Raw genomic sequence first — 13,886 nt, forward strand, 5'->3', positions numbered from 1 at the left:
TCTGCCTTCATTTCTTCTCCATTATTCCTTTAATCTCCTCTTTACTCGTCTTTCTTCCCGCAATCCATTTCTTTGGGTGCACTTGATTCTCTTCACCCCGCCTGTTACTGCCAAACCTCTCCTTCCTCTGGTCTTTCCCCTCATCCCTTACTCCGTCCCCTTTCACAGTAGTCTGAACAGCGTTAACAGTAGTGACTCCAGGGGATCCAGTGGCTCCCACTCTCATTCTCCTTCCTCCTCTTCTTCCTCCTCTTCCTCAAACCACCTTTTCCACCACCATCACCCCCGCCATCGGTATCGTAGCTCCACGCTTCCACAGCCGGCACCAGGTCGGCTCTCCAGCATCTCCTCCCACGACTCGGGATTCATTTCTTCATCGCAAGACCAGTACTTGACTTCGAAGTCATACTCGCCTATGCCAGCTGAACCAAAGGTAAGAAGAAAAAAAACCTCTACCCACACTTAACCACACTTCTGAGTCCAAGTATGTACATGTTTGAGACGAGACTATAAAAACCACACATGCTCTATGATTTTACAAGTTATTGTAGTCGGAAAGGTAACCCCAAATCAGCAAGACAAACAAGGCTTCTCTCACACATCGCCTCAGCCACTTTGAGCAGCAGTTAGCTGGCAAAAGTTAAGTATGTGATCATGGTGAAGTCATTTGAATGCTATTATTATAGCATAAATGCACAGGAAATTAGTCTGCCTCCATTCTAGCCCCAGGGCAAAACAGGTCAACCCCATCCTGCCATTAAAGAGCTGACTGCTGTGACAGACTGTGGTTTGGTTAAACTTGCAGAGGCCTGAGCGAACTGCATGTTGTATTTTCATTAAATCACAGTGAAATCACATGTTGTAGTGTCAACAGAATGCTTTATAGCTACTTAGAGCGTATCTCCATCAGCAGGTCCCATTCTGTCTTTTATCTAACCATCTGACATAGGGTTTTAAAAAATTACCCATCATGTCATCCAGCAGATTGTCTGTGTGGGGTTTGTGGTTTGAGATCAACCATGAGAGCGGCTGTTTTGTTAGCACACCAGTATCCAGAGTTCCTGCTGTCCAGAGCATACTGGCATAGTTAGAGTCCAAGTTTTTATGATGCAGTAAGGGTGGTTTGGCAGCTCCGTACCTGACCCTTTTTCAATACGATCCTGGGAATCGGTCTCCTCGTCGCCTCATTCTTTATGTACTTACATTGGCTTGTGTTTGAAAAAGAATAATCATATCGCAAAACCGGGCTAACTGGGACTTGGTCAAGACTATAGCCAAGTCCAATAAAGCTTGTTTATGTCATACATTTGACATAGGCTTGAATGTGAATCTCATCCATGTTCAATACCCACTCCTATGAAGGATGCTGCAGATGACCCCAAGCCCTTATTTTTTTTCTCCAGGGCAGAATGCAAAAAATATTATTTCTCTACAGATAGTAATTACGTATTGTAGTAATAATGTTAATACAGTTGTCAGGAATGGGTTAATGGCTATATTCCTTTACAAATCAGGGGTTTGTGAAGGTCTGTTGTACATCCCAAAGAAGTAGAAGTTTGCTTGTGCTTCCCTTTAACTCGGCTCTGACCTAACTGCTGATATTCATGCAGTTAATGCTGTTATTACTTCCAGTGAACCCTCTCTACTGACACTGAAGTCACTTGGCTGAACTCCTGACTAACTGCTGAGATCTGTGGAAAGTTGCCATACTCTCCAATAAACTGCTCCTCTCTGTCTACCTGCTGCTATTTCTCTTTGCAATCCCCCTCACCCCCTCCTCCTCCTCCTTCTTCTCCTTCTTCTCTCCCTCTGTCTGGTCTCCTCTTATTGCCTGCTTGTTGCTGCTGCTGCCCTCGCTGTTCCAGCCTTGTCCCAGTTCCAGCTCCTCTGAGGTATCAGAGACTGGGCAGCTTCACAGTGACTGCAGCGCCCCCTCTTCTCTGGCAGCTGCCACTGCGCCTGAGCACACTGACGAGGTGAAGCACACTCATTCACCGTGAACCTCTCGTCTTTTCACAATAATACCTGCGCTTTGTCAGCTTTATAAACACGCCAGTTTCTCCACACCTAACGTAAGCCTTGGCTGTTCTATGCATGAATTTGAGTTCACCACAGAAATGAAAAAACGAACTAGTGAACATCTATGAATTCCTTTTTATCAGTTTCTTTAGTTTTGGTTCGTCTTTTGTGTCCTTTTTATTTGTTGTTTGACATTTTCAATATCAGTTTGTACTTTGTGTATTATCTTTGGGTCATTTTGAATGATTTCTCCTCAGTGATGTTGTCGGTTTCATTTTTTATCAGTTCATTAATTTATCCCATTATGTGTTTGTTTATTTTTTCATTTCTCCTCCCATTGATGCACACGCATGCAGCTGTCCAATGGGTTTGACCACTACAGTCCAGCCAGTTCCCCCTACCTGCAAAGCAATGGGGGGAGTTTGGGTTCAGTGTCAGCCACTGCCTTCCCCTTCTGCCCTCCGTCCTCCTCATCCTCCACCTCCACCTCCTGTCCCACTCGTTCATGGTCACGCCCCGCCTCAGCCTTGCTTCCAGACTACTCTAACTACTGCACACTGGGCTCCCCAATGCTGCCTTCATCTCAAGTCCCAAGCTGGAAGGTCTGTTCGTTTGTACATCCCCTTGAAGATGCACCGAGTTCCATCCTTTGTTTATTCCCAGTTTATTCAACAATTAAACTGGGTTTGACGTCAATGAAATAATTACATTTAGTTATTCAGATTGTTCAACACACACAGAGATACTGATCAAAATAACTTGTGATCTTGAGTATTAACAAGAACTTCTGACTTGTCTGTCTTTACAGGACTGGGCAAAGCCAGGGCCTTATGACCAACCCATGGTCAACACACTAAGAAGGAAGAAAGACAAAGAGACTCCTGCTGTAATATGCAGTGGTGGTAATATGAATAGTGACAGTAACCAAACCTCTGGCTCGTCCTCAGTTTCTAGCTCGGCACCAGCTCGGTCGGCGCTACAAACGCCAACATCATTGGAAGACATGAGGAGGACTGTGGCTGCACCACTCAAGGTCAGTTTGAGTCTCTATCTTATACAGTTGTAATTTCCTCATCCATTAGCCATTAGACTTCCTCTCATCAGTATAGACATTTAATGGTCAGACTACAGAGTGGGAAAAAAAGAGAGCTCCTCCCCTCACTCCTTCAGTGAACTGCAGTGGCCTTAGTACACCAGAAAGTATATAAACACTTTTCCACAGCTCCATATGATTTCAGACCTTTTGTGCACTTCTCATTATGTCAACTTTGTGTTTGAAAACTCCTGTACTTTGCTGTAGCTGGAGGCAAATCTGCCCCCAAAAACATCAGAAATGTGCTGTGATTTAACAATTTATCCTCCTTCTTGTGCCAATACTTGTTAAAGCACATAAACAGAGGCCAGTCTGCATGTAATGGCAGCTGTTATGATTAAGGTTCAGATGACCCCTCGTTCAACTCCCAGCAGGACTGATGTTTTTTCCGTCACGGCATTCAAACCACTTGAATGAGACTCCCGCCACTAAAACTCCCATATAATGACTCTAATGGGTTGTACTTAATGATTTTAATGACTTAGATGAATTGTACCTGGCCCTGTTATCCAGACAGTCAAGCTTTGAGACTCTATTATAAGTCTTGTTTTCAATGGGTGATTGTTACAGGCTATTGATATTGAGGCTCATGAGGAACTGGCTCTGGCCTTGTCCAGAGGTCTGGATCTGGACACCCAGAGGTCCAGTAGAGACTCTATCCAGTGCTCGAGTGGCTACAGCACTCAGACCAACACACCCTGCTGCTCTGAAGACACCATACCTTCACAGGGTAACACTCATTTTAGAATCAGAATCAACACCATTTTGAAAGGACACTGCTAATCTCTTATCACTTTTTAATCGGTACGCTGCCAACTACTCTCTTTTTCTGCCCTGTTAGTGTCAGATTATGACTATTTCTCGATGGCCGGAGATCAGGAGCCCGAGCCGCAGCAGCAGCAGCCTGACTTTGACAAGTCCTCGACCATCCCCAGAAACAGCGACATAAGTCAGTCTTACAGACGCATGTTCCAGACCAAACGCCCAGCCTCCACAGCTGGACTGCCCAGTCCTCTGCCTCCTTATTCTGGACAGGGAGTCTATTCTGGACAGGGGGGCTATCCTGGGGGGCCGTATCCCCCAACACCTATCCACACAGGAACTTATCCATCAAACCCTTCTGGGTCTTATCCTACCACCCCAACAGGTATGGTATATGGTAAAATGGCACCTTTTGGCTCTGCCACTGTTTGGTCTTGAGTACAGAAATAATGTTACATTATTTGTTTGCTGCATCCTTCATCTGAAAACAGCCTCTGTCTGGCAAATAATATCAGATCTGACTGAGGGAGTATTTATGTATATACATTGGCAGTGAAGCAGCAGGTGGGGCCAAGCAGCATTTATCCTGTCAAACAGCTGAATGAGTACAATTCACTTCTGAAACTGTTTATGTGAACTCATTTGTTTGAATATATTGAATTTAATGGACAGGAAGTAATAGTTTTTTTTTTGTTCCTTTTCATATATTGAGCTGCATAATGTAAATTGTACTTTAATGATAGTGGAATTAATTCTGTTAATCACCAAAATTATTTATCTCGTTTTGTTGCAGGTTCAGGTCAGGGATTTTTTTCTGGGTCCAGCTCCTATAATGCCTCTGGCTCTTATTCTACAGGCCATGGTCCTGTTATTGTCACCCCGGGGGTTGCCACAATCCGCCGCACCCCTTCAAAACCCTCCGCTCGCCGTTCTGCCTCTATGACAGGTACAGGCCCCATTCCTATTCGCACACCTGTCATCCCAGTACAAATCCCGACAGTGCCTGATATGGCAGAAGCGATGAATGGGAGCAGGAATGCAGTAGAGATAAGAGGAAGAGGAGGAGAGAGCCCAGATTCTCCAACATATACAGGAAGGGAAGATGCTCACACTTTGCCTGTGATGTCCTGGAGTGGTCAGGCGACAACCAACCCTCCCACCATCCCACTGCCCAACCAGATGAACCAGCAGCTCCTACAGAGTGAGAGTAGGCCTTCAGGGGGAGGAGGAGAGGAGGCAGGAGAAGGGGGAGATGGAAACATGCTGGTGGCTATTCGCAAGGGCGTCAAGCTCAAGAGAACCCTCACCAACGATCGCTCTGCTCCACGCATTGCATGACGACAAAGTCACGATTTTCAGGCGAGGGTCACACGAGAAGTGTGATCCCGAGTCGTAGACGTGCAGCTTCAGCTTTATTTTATTTGTACAAGAGTACGAATATTCCTGTAAAAGTGTTACTTATAGAAACACAATGCACAGAATCAAAAGCCTTTTAATTTCCCATTTTGTACATTTTCCAGCTGTTAGACTTGCTCTTACTACAGAAGCCATGAGAGGAATAATTGTAACGCAATATGCAAATTTTCTAACGTGGCTTGAGATCCCTCCGAAATCATTTAGAGCCAGCTTTGTTAAGATAAATATTTGGATGTGAAGTGGAACACAAAGGCACGCATTAGGATGGAATGAGGAAAAGATCTAAATTCGTACCTAGACAAACAAATAATAAGATTTTGGACTGAGCAATAAAATTAAAATCCGAGCCCATTGCTGTGTAAAACAAAAGGACGCTTTTGTTCATGAGAAGAAGTGCGGAGCAGCATTATTTCACTGAATGCCTTCAAGAACACAGGAATCCAGACACAGATTGTTGGACTAGGACAATGTGGATGTTTCCTCTCCATGTAAAAGAACCCTCTCTGTTACACAATATGTCTAAACACTTAATGTCGTGGGAGCAAGACAAACGACGAGCACGTCACCTGCTGTAAATTCAACGCAGATTCAAGAGAGCGATATTCAAGCACCCGACAAAGTAATGGCTCCTTTTGACATCGGCTGATTTGCATTGGCTGCGTACTTGGGAGAGCGACCCGGCCTTATCAAAATACTTCAAACACTAAATTACACATGCAAGGTCCACAGAGCCGACAGCAGGAGCAGAGCAGGCGTATGAACAATACAGAGAAAATCTAAATGCAGATGACAGACTTGGGAGACGACGGTGTGACTGAAGCCTCTCACGGTTGATTAGTTTCTTTCTGTTTTGTTCGAGTTTTGTAAATATTTTTTGCACGTCGTGTGTCGGTGCTTTTTTTTTTTCTCTTCTCTCCGCTCTCTGCATCTTTACCACCTGCACCGCTGTGCCAAAACCCCCTGAGTTTTTGTGTTTATATCTTTTTATTTTGTAATGATCATACTCATTTACTTCACTACGGTTCTCATTTACTCTGCAGTATCTACAAGCTGAGGAACCCACTGCTTTCTACACGTATATATTAGACCTTCTATATTAGCGCCTTCTTTTCGTTGCATTTATTAGCCCCCATTGCAACCTGTACATTGTTCGCTCATAACACTAATAGTCAGAGTAATGATGTGCCATGTCAAAACTCAACATTAATTCAAATGTGTATACTATATATATATATATATATATGCATATAGTATTAAACATTTATAGAGGTTAATGAGGCAGACATATTTTTGATGTTTTAAAAGATAAGGTTATGATTGGTAATGTCATACTGTTTTTATTCTTCTGTCTGTTTGCTGTCATTGAACTTTTCTCTTTGAAATGCATGTTTCAAGCATGCATCCTTGTTTTTTTGTGTTTATTTTTTTGTTCTTAAATAGCTTCAAAGGTGCATCACAACAAGTCCAGTTCAAACTGAAATTCTGTAGAAAATCTCATCGCAATCGAGACAAATTGTTTTTTTTCACGTGGACAATAGGATTTAAGGCTTTTCTTCAGCGTCGTTAGTCTAAAGGCTAAAAGCAACTAGAGTCACTGACTTGTAGTCTGTGTTTGAATTATTTGAGTTTGTTTAAGCACTGTGAGACCATGGCATGTATGAAAGTGTAAATATTATTTCGATGTACAAGTTAGTCCAGGAACTCACACACTTTTTTTAATTTATTTTCTTTCTCAGTCTTTAATTCTTTTTCTCAACCTATCTCTATTTTTATACGTCTATAAAATATCAGAGTAATAGAGTTGTGTTGCACATCAGATTTTAGTATCAGTGAGATGTTCTGTCCTACTACAATTCATTTTAAGTCCCTTGTTTCATACCCACTAATGCATACACTGCATTGGATTAATAATATAAGAAGTAAGAAATGAACAGCTGCCACAGGCAAGTGTTCTTTTTCCTCATCTGCAGGTATTAAGAGAAGAAAATTGGCTCAAATGAAAACATTTGGGCTCTGCAGTGGAGAGATTTAAATCAGTATTATGAGTGTAGATGTCAGGTGATGCAGACAGGCATCCACTTCACTTTCACTTAAGTCCATGATGTGTATTTTTTTGTTTTGTTTTGTTTAAAATGGTTATGCCTAAATCTTTCAGTTGTACTCTACACATTAGAGAGTGGCTGAGCTGAAAGTGGACTGAGTGTAAATTCAGTGCAAACTGTGAACCGCCTTGATAGTGGTTTCAAATCAAGTACTTGTACCTCAGTTGTGTACTTCAGTTTATCTGATCTTACACAATTTGAACAAATGAACTCATGTGATTGGAGTTCCCCAGAAACGTTTTAGCACGTAAAGCCAGCTTCTCTTTTCAATCCTATTATCAATGTATTTTATGATTTAATGTTACTATAAATAAGAAGAGTAAAAGGTGGGAAAACAAATGAAAGCCTTATTGTAAACAGAAGCTCACACTTAAACACATAATTGGCTTTAGAATTGAACTTCAAAAGAGCAAAGGTGGTTTTGCTGCTTAGATGTTTCAGGAAAACTCTTCATTCTGTTCACGGACTTCTTTTTTCTTTTCTTTTTTGGCCGTCCATCTGTCCAAAAAGTGTATTTTCAACCTGTAATTTTCATATTTAAAATGTTAGCACAAATATATATATATATTATATCAGAGCTGCCAAATGTCATTATATCTAAGAAGATTAAACCTGGTTTCTAGTTAAGTTTTTAGGTGATATTGCTCCCCAGACCCCTCCCACACCCTGACCCTGAGGAGAGTTGACCTCTCTGTGTCTCCCTCTACAAGACAACAGGTTACTATGAAGTTAAGAAGAGAAAAAAATTGTATTAGGTTGTTTTTTTTTGCCACAGTGGCCTCTTGAATGTGTAACTGTGCAACCTTCATGTGTCCACTTCCCTAATAAACTAAATGTAAATCTTTACACGGACGTTAGTCGACAAAATAATGTCAACCCGGGGGTTCATTGGGTGGCTTTTTTTGTGGAGCTTTTTACATCACACAATTTCCATAGAGATGAAAACAGACTCACCAGCAGGACATTGAAAAGATGAACTTCAAATGAATATTATAACCTGCTGCAGCAGTCTACAAAATGATTTGGCAATAATATGTAATTTATAATGCAGTGTACCCTTGACGTATAGGAGGAAATGATCCCAGGCATTTTAAACTTTCTCCTACGTGTTGTTTCTAGCTATTCTAGCTATTAAGAATTCATAAGAAGCAGTTACAGTCTTGAAAAAAAGCTTTGTTGCATTATTAATAGCAGTTTACAACAATGTCCACACTGGGTTTTTGGTGACATCTTGTGGTCAAGACAGCTGAAGTGGAGTAGAATCAGGTAAGGACTGTGGGATTTACTGTGTACGTGTACTCCCCACATTATGTCATGTTTTTCCCCACAGAACACCTTCTCATACTCAGCCTGTCCTAAACAGTTTTGCAGCTGTTTAATTGTTGTTACGAATGATTAAATCATGTATTCTTATATCTCTTGTGGTCTAACCAAGACCACTGCCCCTGGTGTGTTTTCTCTCCACCAGGGGGCAGTGTCGCCTACTTTTTAAAAACCCAAGTCCCTGCAGTTGTACAGTTTCTGTTTGGATAAAACATTACTCCCCCTGCAAACGCTCATCTAAGTAATTATTCTAAAGTTTCTCTCTCTCTCACACACACACACACACACACACACACACAGAGAGCCAGAGACTTCCCTGAAACAAACACTATTTCCTTTCTTTCCCTTGGCTTCCTCTTTGAAACAAATAACTTCCACATGGTGTCATATTTTTGTTGGGTGTGGATTTGGGCTGAAGTGTGGCTGAATAACTCATAGGCCCCAACGCAGAGGGGTCACACCCAACACACACACACACTCCTCTGACTGTACAGTTAATCATGTAAGAGACTCACATTCAGTCCACTACTGCGAATTAGTCAAAACAAGAGGTTTAAAAGATTACAAAAATATTATAATTTGGCTACTTAAATTAGGTTTAAAGAAAAGTAATACACATACAACAAGTGCAGAAAGTTCCAGCTGTCTGACACAAATAAATACACATGAACATGACTAGTTTTTATTTATCAATTGATTAAAGACCATGTATTTAATATGTAAAAAATGCCTCATAAATCAGAGATGCAGCACATAAAAGCATGGCAAGGAAAGTTTTATTTATAAATCACATTTTATACACAATGATAAATTCTAGGTGGTGTTGTAGGTGTACAACTTTTACATGAATCATTCCATGTCTTGTATTTATTATTTGTCCCAAAAAAACATGCATGTATACAACGGGGTATCTGCGGGGTCTTAAAAAGTCTTAAATCTAATCATTTGAATTTAAGGCCTTAAAATGTCTTAAATTCTCCTAAAATCTCATAAAAGGTCTTAAATACAATTTCGAAATGTCTTAAAAATCTATTAATGTTACTTTTTATTTAAAACGTGCATAAACTTCAGTCTCGCTTTGAAATGTTCCTATTTTTGAGGATGCGCTAGCATAACTACAACACGGAACTAAAGTAGGCCACCTGTGCTGCCCGGTGAGAATTTATCGAGCACTAACTAGCTAGTGTGCTGTGCGCGCGCCGCGGTGTGTTACAGCTTAGCATAGCATAGCAGCGGAGAAAACTTAACGAAAACACACAGCTAAGCCGAATTGCAAGTTCAATGATTTGTGGCTCTAATTTTCCTTCATGTCTTTTGTACTTTTTTTTGCCAGTATGGATTTGAAACGGGTCTTAAATTGTATTTATTATGGTTTTTAAAAAGTCTTAAATTTGACTTGTTGAAACCTTGCAGAGACCCCGCAACTATTAAAATATAAGATGGGTTAAAATGGAACACTTGAAATAAAGTGTATTCAGTTGACTGACATACATACTTACATAAAACATTATAATAAAGAGTGTTCACAGGACATGTCCACGTCCACAGTCATGTCCTCTCACTGTCGGAGTAAAAACAGTCCACACATTATTCTCTGCTGCTCAATGAGGCTTGCGTGCGTCTGTCAGTGACGTCACGGTTACGCAGGGAGGTAGAGCAGCGCTGCCATTAGTGTGTGTGTGTGAGTATTATGTGCGTGGACGCTGCGTGTCCCGCCTCCTCCTCCTCCTCCTCCCGTCCTGTCACACTGAGGTCAGTATCAACACAGTCTCTGGATAAACGCTCGAAAAAATGGGATGTAGCACAAAAGACAGGAGACAGTTTGGTTTCTGACGTGTTTGTCCACAACTTCATCCACAGCAGGTAAGCGAACAGCGGCGTGTTTGTGTCCGTGTGTGAGTGTTTTGTTCCACCCGTGGATGGTGCTGGGGCTGTGGGGTTGTCACGGGACAGCGGAGCATCGACGGAGCTGCGTCCGATAAGTTGCAGTTCCACATCCCTCCATACTTTATTGTTCATCTAAACGCGGATGTTGCTGTTGTTGTTTGTTTAAAAATAAACGTGCGATTGTTAGTGCGAGTCTTTTCACACCACCGTCATTTTATATTCAGCCAAATATTCTATAGAAACATGACTGATTCTGTTCTCTCTCTTTCTCTCGTCCATCAGGTTCACCGGTGCGTCGCTCCTCCTTCATCCCAGAGATGCTGCCCTGCCTGCGGAGAGTCCTGCGGCCCGCCCTCGCTCTGAGAGCCGGCAGCGGGCTGAGCAGAGCCGGACTGAGTAGCAACCGAGCTGCCGCCATATCCTCATCCCCGCTGACCGTGCTGGTACAGCAGCAGCAGCGGTGTAACCTGGGAACACACCCGGTCAATGAACCAGTGGAGCCGCTCAACTCTCCCCGAGGAGCCAAGGAGTTTATTTACAGCCTTCACCCGTCTGAGCGCACCTGTCTGCTGAGGGAGCTGCACAGGTTCGAGTCCATAGCTATAGCTCAAGGTAGGTGATGATTGATGTCTTACTGTACATGCTCTGCACACACTATGTTCACGTTGTAACTGCACTAAACTATACATTTGTCACAGAAAATGTCATTTTATACATTATAATTGGATTTATGCGGGATGTCAATCTCATCCATTACAATAACCATCAATTAGCATAATCATTTATTACCATCATCATTTATTCTAAGACAATGGAGAAAATAATCCAATCACAGATTCAGGCTGCAATTTATTAATTATATTTTCACTGCTTCATGCCAACATTAAAGGTGCATTATGTATTAAATCTAAAGCAACTGGCCGTAAAATCCTACTAATATGTCGCAGAGACTCAGGAATAATGTTTATAGAACAAACTGAACTCACCAACAACAACAGTACAGACAAAATATTTGCATTAAAACAAATATTTTGCAGACTGCAAATCATGTTTATGTTTTGCAATCATGTTTTGGCACCAGCCAAACTAGGTTTGGCGCCACCTACCGCCATCTACCAATCATTGCATTCAGTAGAGTCTCAGCTGCCGAGCAACCATGGGTTGCCAGTAACGTCTGAAATACAATGAAGAAAGGAACCTAAAAGACCTTGGTGTTTTGAATTTGAGTGTAGTAACCGTTTCTGGCCACATTCTTACAAATGGCGCCTTTAATAAACAGTGTTCTCTCATTCATGCATTAGTGCAATATGCTCTATTTTGTGTCAAAATCCGTAAGACACTTAATATTGAACTGGCATACAAAGTTATTCTTTAATTAGTAATTAGACAAATCAATAAGCCCATATATTCATTTACATCTGAGTATTAACTATTTTAAGCCATAACCTCCAGATCTAAACATGGATAATGATGGTGTGTCCACAAAGGTTAAACCTTACATTTGAATCAGTATCAATAATTATGATAATAAAGATCAATTTAGGGTGAATAAAAAGTGATATTACTCTACAATGAAAGTTAAAAAATTGTGGAATTGGACTTTTTTTATGTACAGACATCTGTGAAAAAAAATTCAAAGTTTTCATGTCTTATACCTGTTAAAGAAAGTTATATCACAACATACTTATGCTTTTATTGAATTATTGCCCACTCCTAGAGGAAAAGCATTTCTAATTGAATATTTTTTCTTACATGAGATACATGAAAAGCACAAATTAAATTAATTTCAAACTCTGACTGAAAACCATTACCAATCCACGCAGAATCAACGTCACTTCTTAATTTAACTCCACGTGATTTCATGTCCACATTATAAGAGACAGAAAAAAAGAAGACACAATTCCTTTTATTTTCTACCCATATAATTGAACTACCATAGCAATAGCATTAACAAAATGTATGTAGCACAGTGTGATTCACAAATAAAAACAAATTGAAAGATACAATCTAAAAACACTAATGAGTGCAGCTATTTAATGATAAGAATAATAAAACAGTAAAACATGAGCAGGATCAACCATGACAAATAATAAAAGCTATAATGAGGTAAAGGAAGCTGTTAGGTAGTAGCAATTCAAATCACAATACCATTGTTACATTATAATGCCAAAGTGCTGAATCTGAGCCTGCCCTTTGACCTCTGTAAGGGTGAACAGAATGCATTAGCCGTGATCAATAATACATCATTTCTATTGCTGCACCTCTGGAACTAGAGTGTGGTCAGTGTGTGATGGTAGCAGCACACGTTTATCTGTTTAAACTAATGACACTAATGATTTTGTTTTGTTTTGTTTTTCTCGCATATACGCAGTCTACATGCATTCAAGTTTAGGTATTCAGTCAACAAACAGCCAAACATATGAACCTCTCAGTCTGAACCATAATTTAATCGAATCATCTCCCCTAGTGAAGTCACATCCGATGGTGAGACTGCAAATTGCAACAAATGGAGGACTCTGCTCACCTCTCATGGAGCTCTGTTCACTGTCTCCCAAGGTCTTTGCCATTTCCTCATTGGTTACTTCTCTGGGTTTATGAGACAGAACTCTTTTTCTTCTTCTTCTTCTTCTTCTTCTTCTTCTTCTTCTTCTTCTTCTTCTTCTTCTTCACAGCGTGAAACACATTCTTTGTCTGCTTTGTTTATTTCATGCTGCAGTAGAAACATTGCGGTGTGAGATAGTGGATGTTGTAAAGGCAAGGCTCATACCTAAGGTGCTTATAAAAGGCTTACTCTAAGGCTGCAAAAACAAATTGATTAACATTATTGTGAAGCAATTAGACAAAACTGATTTAAGGGTAGTTTATTAGGGTGCATTCCAATTATGTTCAAAAATCAGAATTTAAAAGGTCCTACACTCTTAGAAATAAAAGTATAAATTAAAACCATATAAGGTTCTTTGGCTTGTCCTCTTAGGAGAACCCTTTTGGAGGGTTCCACCAAGAACCCTTTTAAAACCCTTTATTCAGGAAAGTGGTTTTAAAGGGTTCTCTGGATCAAAATGGTTCTTACTGGAACCATTAGTGTTACCAAGAAAAAACCCTTTCTTTGGGAAAAGGTTTTTCAGAAGCAAATGGTTCCAGGTAGAACCTCAGCCCTTGTAGAAGGACCTTTTTGGAACCCTAATGTCTAAAAGTGTAGTCGGAGGTTTCAACTGGAATGCCTCCTCAGGTTGGATTTCCAATTTGGAAATTTGGAGCAAATCTCAGAAACCACTCACAGCAAT

General features: G+C 40.8%; 2 protein-coding genes across 2 annotated transcripts in view; both read left to right on the plus strand.

Annotated features, from left to right (window-relative positions):
* The window catches only part of LOC310933389 (protein MTSS 1-like), a 45,775-nt gene extending 39,388 nt beyond the window's left edge, over window positions 1–6,387 (plus strand). The window contains exons 11-17 of the mRNA XM_083896867.1: window positions 169–433; window positions 1,866–1,976; window positions 2,376–2,621; window positions 2,828–3,052; window positions 3,683–3,842; window positions 3,954–4,259; window positions 4,731–6,387. Coding sequence (XP_083752993.1) covers window positions 169–433; window positions 1,866–1,976; window positions 2,376–2,621; window positions 2,828–3,052; window positions 3,683–3,842; window positions 3,954–4,259; window positions 4,731–5,212 — 1,795 coding nt within the window. The 3' untranslated portion in view covers window positions 5,213–6,387. The remainder of the gene's footprint in view (window positions 1–168; window positions 434–1,865; window positions 1,977–2,375; window positions 2,622–2,827; window positions 3,053–3,682; window positions 3,843–3,953; window positions 4,260–4,730) is intronic.
* Window positions 6,388–10,919: 4,532 nt separating this feature from the next.
* The window catches only part of LOC310933791 (transmembrane protein 65-like), a gene marked incomplete at its 5' end in the record, with an annotated part of 42,069 nt that continues 39,102 nt past the window's right edge, over window positions 10,920–13,886 (plus strand). Inside the window, one exon of the mRNA XM_083897361.1 lies at window positions 10,920–11,214. Coding sequence (XP_083753487.1) covers window positions 10,920–11,214 — 295 coding nt within the window. The remainder of the gene's footprint in view (window positions 11,215–13,886) is intronic.

Source organism: Microchirus variegatus (genome assembly GCF_963457635.1).
Source record: "Microchirus variegatus genome assembly, chromosome: 1".
NCBI lineage: Eukaryota > Metazoa > Chordata > Actinopteri > Pleuronectiformes > Soleidae > Microchirus > Microchirus variegatus.